Raw genomic sequence first — 10,158 nt, 5'->3', positions numbered from 1 at the left:
CTGAGGCAATCTGATCCAGAAGCTATGAAGAGCTGGAAAAGCTTCTGGTAACCTTCACAATGAGCCGTCTGCAGCTCTCATGTCACCCAGCGTGGTGCTGTTCACCTCGGCTGAGCGCCCCTGCTGGTAAAAATACATTGAACTGGTATGGGATTAGAATCCCGCCAAATGTATTGCAGTCACAGATCGAAAAATAATAAGCATAAATTAAAAAAATAAAAACACGTGTAAAATAATAACGCACAAAACCGAAAAACAAATGATTTATTTTTTAAATAACAAACAACGCGGTGATGGATCTAAAAATAATAAGTGTGAATCAAAAATGTAAACACATTTAAAATTATATTGCACAAAACTGAAACATGTGTTAAAAAAATTCCAAATCGCAAACAAAATCCGGTTTCCTGCTCACGTGTTATTTTTTTGTGTGCTTGTGGTCTTTCCCCCTTTGCTCTTGTTTCCACGTTCTGCGCTTGCGTTTCTAAAAGTTGCAGTTAGAGTTTCATGTAAATCAGGGCGGGCTTCAGTGTCACTATTGGCCAACAAGTTCTAGATTGACAGCTTCTCCTCTAGCCAATCAGTCCAAGGGGGAGTTGACGTCACTCCAATGCGACTCATGGCTGCTGTAAGAGGATGGATAACCAGCGTCAGCAGGCAAATGCCAGACAATCTCAGGTAATTAGCCATAAATATTTTGTTAGTGGGTGACAGAAACATTCCCTTTGTGTGTTATGATATTTTCTCCAAGTTCAATGTAGTCTGAGTAGGTCGATATCTAGCCTGTTAACACGTGTCTTGTTTGTTTGGCTTAGTAAGCAATACTTTATATTTTAGGCAGTAGGCCTAACGTTACACGATAACGATATTTAATGCTCATCTGATCAGTAAAGCCGGTTCTGTAATCAGCGGTAGATCTCCATCACCTGAACGCTTTCACATGGAGCAGTATTTACTACACAGAGACGTTATGCTGCTCCATATGAAAGTGTGCAGGTGATGGAGATCTACCGCTGATTACAGAACCGGCTTTACTGATCAGATGAGCATTAAATATCACGTGCTTTTTTTTTTTCGTGCGGGCAGTATTTAAGTCTATGACTGTATATCTTAAAATGCACGATTTTGCTATCTGTAACGGTGTAGCCTCGAGATCATAGATTCCCTTAAGATTATTATGATTTTATGCATTGATCCTAACTCACTGGGATAGCAAATTGTTACCTTATTTAGGGACTATTCCACTATAGTGCAAAGAAATCAGTATCTAATTATCTATCTTCATCACATCAATAAAGCAGTTCCAATAGCTTTGAGAAGTATGGCTGCTAACCGTTTATATTAGAAATAGAGGACAGAACATCAGTAAGAATGCCAACTAAATGCTAGAAATGTAGGCCTATATACAGTGGATTCATAAAGTGGTCAGAAACATTTTTCCCTCATTTGTCACAGTCTTTAGTTAAAAATGTTCACATATATTTAACCTCACCAATATATGATTAGTACCCTACTGTGATTAATTGATAATAGTTTTTTTATCTTTAGCAAATGTAAAACCCTAAATAATATCACCTTTACATAAGTACAAAGACCTTTCAGTATAATATATATATATATATATATATATATATATATATATATATATATATATATATATATATATATAGTCCGCTCTGCTGTATACCAATCAAACAATGACAACATTATCAAGAGTGAAGCGTTCTGAATATATTCTGAATGCATAATATAAAGGTTTTCTCATTGTTTCTCATTATGCTCGCATTAACTCTTAATGTAAACTTTGTGTTTAGCAGACCGAATACCTGGATGTGCTTAGTGCAGCACAGAGCCTCATCTCTGTGCTAACACAGACTCTTAATCAGAGTCCTGTAACACCACGTCCTCAAGTTCAAGTGCAGGGTCAGGGGCAGCAGGCAGTCTTACCAGAAAGACAGACAAATACCACCATTGATCAGGACATGGCCAGGTGCATGTTGTTGGCCAAACAGTGCATGGATAACCAATCTAATAGTTAAAATGTTTTATTTGCAGGCACTCTGTCATTTACATAGTTAAACCCCTACACTATTAGATTTGACATTTTTTTAAGTTAAACAAACTTCGTTTTTTTATTACTGTATACCTACAGACATTCATTTTATATAAAAAAAATATATAAATGATAAAATTTTTCTTTTCTTGTAGGGCCTTTCCAAGCATGTTCCGAAGACATGCAATCTGCGGGAAAAAAAGAATAAATGTAGCATCCAGAACACATACCAAGAATGCAAAAGCATTTAAACCTTTTGATTTAAATGTATATCTTTTGGATAAAAATTCTGAGACTACCCCTTCACCTGCACACGAGCTCAAGCTTGTTCAAGCAGGGTTTGGCAAAAGGACAATCTCAATTACAATGGACATAACACATTCAGAGGTATGGTAGTGTATTTGTCTTTTTGTACAACTGGAAAAAGTACATTTATAGTAGAGTCATAAGTACAGGAAATAGAATTAAAAATTCTAATTTAGTGAGTTTCTTTGCATTTCACAATAGCTTTCCAGCATACTGTATGAAGCATTCCCGAAAATGGAGGGTCTGAGTGGAGGATGGATGCTTTATAAGGCTACTGGTGACTTTATATTTTTATTACCACTTGAGTCAGTATGTTTTGGGTTATAAAAACATTTGTCTTGTTAATTTTGTCTTTGTTTATAGGGGGGAGTGGTACAAGACGGCTGAATGTTATTCCTCCAGACTCGGAAGGTTACACTGGATCCCAGATTAAATCTGCCTCCGCATCTGGAAAGACAATGCTGTATGTAGTTCCTCTACAAGAGGAGCTGGACCTTAATCCTCTCCCTAATGATGCCAGAGAATTCAAAAAAATGCCAAAGGCTACTTGCCAAATGTGCAACAAAAGCATGCCCCTGCAAGTGTTGGCTCTCCACATTCAGGTTTGCAAGTCAAGTGATTCCGCATCCTCAAATGAAGAGGTAATGGATTGATGCTTTCTAATTAGTTTAGTACCCAAAAAGATTATTTTTATTTTGAATAATGTAACATTCCATATTGATTTATTATACAGACATACAAAAGGATAAATGATTTTAGTTTATGTCAACAGATTGCTAATCACATACTTATGATGAAGTACTTTGTATGATACAGTTTTTATTTATTTGTTTTTGGAGCAGACAGAAGTTCAGTTCGTCTCAGAAAGCAATTTGGATGAGATAACACAAGAAAATTTTCCATCTGAGGTAATGTGGCATTAAAATTCTCCAGCCCTAATCAAAATTTTCTCTAATCCACGTTACTATTATATCGTTTAACATGTTCTTGTTTGTAGTCTGTTTTACCATGCCCAATATGTCAACTGAAGTTTCCTGTGGACAGTCTTGAACTACATGCCAGCCTGTGTGGAGAACAAAATCTTTGTGAGTAACACAAACTTTAGGAAACATAGTTCTAGGAAACAAATGTGTTATAAATCAACCCCAAGTGCTTTAATGTCACATGTTCCACTGTAAAATGAAACCGTATTCTCTTTCCAATTACAGTGGAGTCTCCAGATCACAGTTCTTTTATGCGCAATGATGATTCTGGTATTGCTGATGATACAACAGGCAATTCAAGCTCTCCACAAGTATTATGGTAAAATGTTCATATAGTACAGTCTAAAAAGTTAAATAAAGTGTAAATGTAAATGGTGTTCACCATCTCATCATCTCCTGCTACAGTCTAGATGATCTTCTGGAGCTGCTTGCTGGCCGAGTTAATGCAGAAAATCAATTCCGCATTTGTGTTTCACGGGACAATCTCCTAGAGAGGGGGCTCAAGCAGTGGCAAAGACAAAAAAAAGGAAACCCAGCCAACCAGCTAAAAATAACCTTTATTGGGGAAGCTGGAGTCGACTCTGGTGCTTTAAGAAAGGAGTTTCTTACAGGCAAGTTAAGAATAATAAAAGTGGAAAAGCTGTACCAAAAATAAATAAACATTTATCTGTGTAATTCACACTCTGCTTTTTCTCAATGTTATTCAAAGAAATGATCAGTGGTATTGAAAAACGCCTCTTCTTGGGTCAGAGAGCAAAGAGTCCACAGTACTCCAACAGTGACCTTGACAATGGTCTCTTCAGGTTTGTGTTGTTGAAGCTCAATTTTTTTTATTACATGTGTAAAGGCAATTACTGAGTGCTTGTTAAAACCTCACTTTGAAATAATAGGACTGCTGGCGAGATCTTTGCTGTCAGTCTAGCTCAAGGTGGCCCAGCCCCATGTTTTATGAGGGAGTGGTGCTACTTTTACCTCACCACTGGGGAAGTTGATGTCAGCAGAATTTGTAAGGATGATGTAGATGATGTTGAATACTCCCTATTGATCACAAAGGTAACTTCACTCTGAATACTGCCTAATAGCTGCCAGCAGTATATTACATTGTTGGTTTGCATATTACCACAAAGTAATCACATTGAGTTAATTTGTCATCCTGTTTGTCACTGACTGTTTTTCTTAAGGTTGAAGAGGCAACTGATCTGACTGAATTTACAGATGAAATTATCAGCTGTGGATACACAGGAGCACTCAACATAGAACAAAAAGATGCCGTAATTAGGTAAATATGGAAAATACTTTGCCTTTTAAGCAGACTGTGTTATGAAGGATAGAATTTGGAAGACTGTATAATGTTACATTTAGTCAAATTAAATTTTACTTATTAACCATAACTGTTTAACTTACATCTTGAAACAAACTTATGCTGTATTACTAGATCTACAGTTTTTCTAATTTGTTACTTTTGTTTTTCTCCACAAGAGCAATTGTTCTCCATGCAACATTTCGAGTTATACCAATGCTTGGAGACTTGCGCAAAGGCCTTCAGCTGTATGGATTGCTGGACATACTCAAGGAGCATCCAAGTCTTTGCAAGAGTCTGTTTGTTCCTGGGCAGGACTGTACAGTAAGTTAAATGTTTGTAACAACATTGTTTTTTTTAAGGAAACATCAATTTGCTGTTCTACTGACAATTTGTTATTTTTCCAGCCAGATGCAGACTATATTCTCAGCAATGTTGCTCCTGAAATGAGTGAGAGAGGAACTTCAAGGGCTTCGGTAGAGAGTAAAATCATAAACTACTTTCAGGACTTCCTTCAAGAAATTGAATGTGGAGGTGGGCTTTACGTTGTATTGTACTTTATTATCAATGGGATTGTTTACCCAAAATTAAAATTCAATAACACTACTCACTCTCAGTTTGTCCAAGATATGACTTTCTTGTTTTTCTTTACACAAAACTATAGAGAGTGCTGAAGATGCAGCAGAAGTGGAAACTGAGCCATCCTACCTCACTGTCCCTAGAGTCATGCAATGGATTACAGGCCAGGGACATAAGCCACTACTGATTTCGGAACAGAAGGCTTTTCAGATAGTTTTCAAATTTGATCATGACTGTAAAGTCAGAATGCCACAGCACACCATATGCTTCCCAATAGTGAGTGCTTGCACTAATACGGTTACCTTTCCAGTAGCACACATGACAACATACGAAGACTTTAAATTCATCATTGTACAAGCCATAAAATCAGGGGGAGCATTTAGCAGGGTTTAAATATCACCCACAATATAGTGCTGGATTTGAGTTAATCTCTTAAACCATAGCTTTAAGTGTTACAGTTGGTTAACATATTTCCTACATCAACTGGTGGATGTCTGCAGTACTTTTAGACCTACATTAAGATACTTAAGTTGCACTTTCTTTTCTGAAATGAGTGCGGTTTCTGTAGTTTATATCTGATTTAAGATATATAACTTGCATCTGCAGTTCAAATCAAGCCGCTCTGTTGTAGAGCTTTCCTTAACTGATTTTATATCTGATTTAAGGTACTGATGTTGCATTTCATTTATAAGTTCATGTTTTCCAAGAGAGCCTTGGTGTAAAGGTTTGCAACTACAGTAGGTATTTGACAATGTTGATTACAATAATAATAAAAAAAACTTTTAAAAGGAATTGTTTTTATTTTTATGCCAAAAGTGTTATGTCACATTTACCACATTAGTCATATAGATTTCATTTTTTTTGTTTAATCTCTGTGTGGGAAGCACTGATTAGTTTCACAATAGTTTAATGATACCATTACAGGATTTTCTTTTACGTAACTTACAGTCTGATGTTTTGAGCTCCAAAGTGTTATTCAAGAAGCAGCTGCACAAAACGTAACACTGATAAGTAAATATCTTGGCCAAAGTCTCTGGACTGTGAGACTGGACTAATGGTTGTCCTGAGTCGAGCCATTTCATACTCTGAGAGCAGACACTCCACCTGAGGGACCACTACTCCAGTGTTCTGCTCCTCCTGGGGGTAAATTCCATCTTGCACCAAAATGTTGAGGTCCTGTTTAAAAAAAAAAAAATAATAATAATACAGTATAGACAAAACATATTGTGCTTTTTTTTTTTTTTTTTTTTTTACAATCATACCTCCACATTACAGGAAACATTGACTGTATTCTGTGCGAGTCCTATTTCCCACAGCTGATTGGGGGACAGATTTTGCTCTGTACGGATGGAATGGTCATTCCATGCCTCAGTGAATGTATCTAGGTCTCTTTGGAGGCGTGGAAGAAAAACATAATGTGCACAGAAGAGGTGAATGGTGTTTGATGGGTCAAGAGTGCCACTCTCTTCCAAATTATGTAGAACATCATAATACAAGTTTGAAACCGACATCCACACATCTTTCCACAGCCGTTCGACCCTAAATGTAAGAGACAAAACAACCTTATTTCTTAATCATTTATGATTCAAAAACACTAAAGTAACAAGAAATTACCTTTGATTATGAACGCTCTTCCCCGAAATGAAACTTCCCCTGCCACAGCCCTGAACAGTGAACATCCACCTTGCAATGTCCACATTTTCTACACCTTGGTCTGCTCTTACCCTACACATTAAGACAGTAAATTTAACATTAACACTACATAGTAAGGTTGGACAAAACATCTTATGGGGTTGGCTTGAGAAAGCCTGAGCCTAGCCAGAAAGTAAATTGTTATATCTTTAAGTTTGAAGCCATTTAAAATGCTTGGTGAGGGTTTTAAGACCATTCAGTCAGTCAGTCATTCTGTATATATAGAAACATGGATGGATAGGTAGGATGTACTCAAATGTACATACCGTGAAGGAACTCCATGCTTTTCTACTGCCTCAAGGAAGAAACCTAGTGCAGTCTCTGCTTTGTTGTTGGTTGCAGCCCCCAGATACATGACCTCATAAAATAATTTAGGGAAGTTATTGGCATTTTACACAATTATTCCATGATTGTATCACACATACAGGAGTCACACCACTAACCTTTCTTGAGTAGCCATCTATGCCCCCAAATATTACAAAGCCATATCTGAATTCAAAAGGAAAAACATTTATGCACACAGGGACCTTTAATAACATAAGATATCTTACTGTACAACAAGTGACTTGTATAAAAATAATTTAACCTACCTGATCAGCTTGTGGTTGGTGTCCAAATGCATGAGGGACAGAGGGGCCTGAACTGAATATGATCTCCTCACAACATGTCCAAGTTGTGACATTCTAGCAAGGACTCCAGCTGAATCAACTCTATTCATAGAGTTGAAGACTCTGCTCCACTGGACTCGATGACCAAGAGCTTTCAAGTGTCCTCTCATCATTCTGTAGCCTGAATGTGGTGATGTTGTTTTGATTGCAACCACAAGATTGTCTAACTCTTCATCAGTCAATTGACTGTATGTTCCTCTCACTGTTATACCAAACTCTTGCATTCTGCGTTCTATGGTTCGTGTTGACACGCCAAGCAGTTTTGAAATGCAAGGTACAGTCAGACCAATTTCAATCAATCGTCTGATGTGCTGCTCAGATACAATGATTTTGGGACGTCCCATTAGTCCAGCAATTTCATTCAAAATCACTAAAGAGGTACGTCTTGTGTCCAGGCGATTCACAAGAACAGAACATAGGTTTGAAAGACACTGCATTACTTCTTGAGGTACATGTTCACGACTTGTATGTGAAGTGATCAAAACCAAACCATTTGTGCAAATAAAATATAAATAATCCAGGTCTAATGGCAAGCGCTGCAAAGCCTCCTGTAGTCGTGACAAGAGTCTCTCTAAAAGCAACCTTGAGACTGCCTGTGAATAAATGAAATATAAAACTATCAACATAAATTCAAGCAATCAATTCATTCGTTGCACCTAAACCGAAATCCACAAAACTGTCATAATTCACACACTATATATATATATATTAGGGGTGCTCCGATCACAATTGGCCGATCATTATGTGCATCTCGTCAGTAAAGCCGGTTTTCTAATCAGCGGTTAATTCCATCAGGTGCGTGATTTCACATAGAGCAGCTGTTACTACACAGAGCCATTGTTAACTGAGAAGATGCGCCAATCCACATTCATTTTCAGCGTTTATTTGCGCATCTTCTCAGTAAACAATGGCTCTGTGTAGTAACCGCTGCTCTATGTGAAATCACGCACCTATATATATATATATATATATATACACACAAAATATTTATGCTAATTACCTGAGATTGTCTGGCATTTGCCTGCTGACGCTGGTTATCCATCCTCTCACAGCAGCCATGAGTCGCATTGGAGTGACGTCAACTCCCCCTTGGACTGATTGGCTAGAGGAGAAGCTGTCAATCTAGAACTTGTTGGCCAATAGTGACACTGAAGCCCGCCCTGATTTACATGAAACTCTAACTGCAACTTTTAGAAACGCAAGCGCAGAACGTGGAAACAAGAGCAAAGGGGGAAAGACCACAAGCACACAAAAAAATAACACGTGAGCAGGAAACCTGATTTTGTTTGCGATTTGGAATTTTTTTAACACATGTTTCAGTTTTGTGCAATATAATTTTAAATGTGTTTACATTTTTGATTCACACTTATTATTTTTAGATCCATCACCGCGTTGTTTGTTATTTAAAAAAAAATTCATTCGTTTTTCGGTTTTGTGCGTTATTATTTTACACGTGTTTTTATTTTTTTAATTTATGCTTATTATTTTTCGATCTGTGACTGCAATACATTTGGCGGGATTCTAATCCCATAAACTGGTCCTTCCTGTCACTTCACTACTCTCACTACAGATTGTCATTATAGCTGGAGGAAAATGTCTCTTCCATTGCGTAATCATGAGCACGTATCACACGGCAGCACTCACAGTCTCTGTCTGTCACTTCAGAGAACAGTTATTTACAGTAAGTGATAATAATAAGGATGAAAATGGTCAACATGCATTCGGGAGGCTCTCAAGTTTCTGCGTGACAGATGTAGTGTGTAACTGACAGTAAATATAGTCTTGCTTGTTGACTTGTAACTATTGCATTCCTGTCTTTACTGGGTATGAAAATGACATGCTATTTAAAATGATTATTCTGTCAACTGCATAAAATGTGTTTTATATTGTAATATACTGTATTCTTGAGCACTAATAATAGTCATCTTTTTTTAGTTCTGGGAAGATTATGATATTAGGCAGTGATATTTATACCAAATAAAACATGAAAAGAAGAAAACAAGAAAAGAAAATGAGGAAAAGATTTAATGGACAATGAGCACCAGTCCTGTAAAGTACTGTAAGAATTATGGATTTTTGGGAGAACAATTTACCTACACAATAAAAAATGATAACCTATTTCTACCGGATTTAGCTTTAAAAATAGTTTTGCAGGTATAAATTACTATATTTACTGTAGATAGATTCAGTGATGGTAAAAAAAAAAAAAAGATTCTCGAATAAAACAAGTTGGTACGTCTACTGTAAAGTATACATTTTCAGTCCAAATAATACCTTATCATTTCCCTTATGATGCAGTAAGTTGCTTCCAGAAGTCTCTATATGATGCCTCACATTTGATGATATTTTATTTCTATAATAATGTTTGCTTATGATATCGGTTATGTATATTATAGGCGTTTCATTTTTAGTTAATGTCTCTTGTAGAGTGTTACCAGTGGTGTAACACCATTACATTTAGCATAATTTCTGCTAGATTAACTTGTGACCTTTTTATCAGTTAATGCAAAATATGGTTAGGATATGAACTCTTGATTTGAAATCTAATTCCTGGAATATTGTCACCCTTTTTTTGTC

The 10,158-nt window shown here is 36.7% G+C and overlaps 2 protein-coding genes across 4 annotated transcripts; one reads left to right on the top strand and one right to left on the bottom strand.

Annotated features, from left to right (window-relative positions):
- Positions 1-270: 270 nt before the first annotated feature.
- On the top strand, positions 271-5,925 carry LOC113057917 (uncharacterized). 3 transcript variants are annotated; one of them, XM_026225516.1, is made up of 15 exons: positions 271-678; positions 1,818-1,990; positions 2,209-2,440; positions 2,561-2,636; positions 2,723-3,000; positions 3,202-3,267; positions 3,357-3,444; positions 3,568-3,661; positions 3,748-3,953; positions 4,052-4,145; positions 4,233-4,395; positions 4,524-4,621; positions 4,822-4,966; positions 5,050-5,176; positions 5,307-5,925. In XM_026225516.1, the coding sequence occupies exons 1-15, from the start codon at positions 637-639 to the stop codon at positions 5,612-5,614; spliced, it is 2,190 nt and encodes a 729-aa protein (XP_026081301.1). In that variant the 5' UTR covers positions 271-636; the 3' UTR covers positions 5,615-5,925. The 3 variants fall into 3 exon arrangements, with proteins under 3 accessions (XP_026081301.1, XP_026081300.1, XP_026081302.1); XM_026225515.1 differs by having other exon boundaries at positions 1,815-1,990; XM_026225517.1 differs by lacking the exon at positions 1,818-1,990 and having other exon boundaries at positions 272-678; positions 5,307-5,924.
- Positions 5,926-6,001: 76 nt separating this feature from the next.
- On the bottom strand, positions 6,002-9,051 carry LOC113057918 (uncharacterized). The gene is made up of 7 exons (XM_026225518.1): positions 8,582-9,051; positions 7,504-8,174; positions 7,357-7,402; positions 7,180-7,271; positions 6,836-6,946; positions 6,484-6,760; positions 6,002-6,397 (listed from the first exon to the last, which is right to left on the bottom strand). The coding sequence occupies exons 1-7, from the start codon at positions 8,621-8,623 to the stop codon at positions 6,194-6,196; spliced, it is 1,443 nt and encodes a 480-aa protein (XP_026081303.1). The 5' UTR covers positions 8,624-9,051; the 3' UTR covers positions 6,002-6,193.
- Between the last annotated feature and the right edge of the window lie 1,107 nt (positions 9,052-10,158).

This window comes from Carassius auratus, chromosome 39 (assembly GCF_003368295.1).
Source record: "Carassius auratus strain Wakin chromosome 39, ASM336829v1, whole genome shotgun sequence".
NCBI lineage: Eukaryota > Metazoa > Chordata > Actinopteri > Cypriniformes > Cyprinidae > Carassius > Carassius auratus.
Note: the sequence above shows the minus strand (reverse complement) of the source record. Positions and strands in the feature narration are given on the sequence as shown.

Bases quoted from the DNA above. Each gene is read 5' to 3' on its own strand.
- LOC113057918 (XM_026225518.1), bottom strand. From the start codon at position 8,623: ATGGATAACCAGCGTCAGCAGGCAAATGCCAGACAATCTCAG. The intron at 8,175-8,581 runs GTAATTAGCATA...ATTTATTCACAG, and splicing joins CAAATGCCAGACAATCTCAG to GCAGTCTCAAGGTTGCTTTT. The intron at 6,398-6,483 runs GTATGATTGTAA...TTTTTTAAACAG, and splicing joins ATGTTTCCTGTAATGTGGAG to GACCTCAACATTTTGGTGCA.
- LOC113057917 (XM_026225515.1), top strand. From the start codon at position 637: ATGGATAACCAGCGTCAGCAGGCAAATGCCAGACAATCTCAG. The intron at 679-1,814 runs GTAATTAGCCAT...CTTTGTGTTTAG, and splicing joins CAAATGCCAGACAATCTCAG to CAGACCGAATACCTGGATGT. The intron at 3,662-3,747 runs GTAAAATGTTCA...CTCCTGCTACAG, and splicing joins AGCTCTCCACAAGTATTATG to TCTAGATGATCTTCTGGAGC.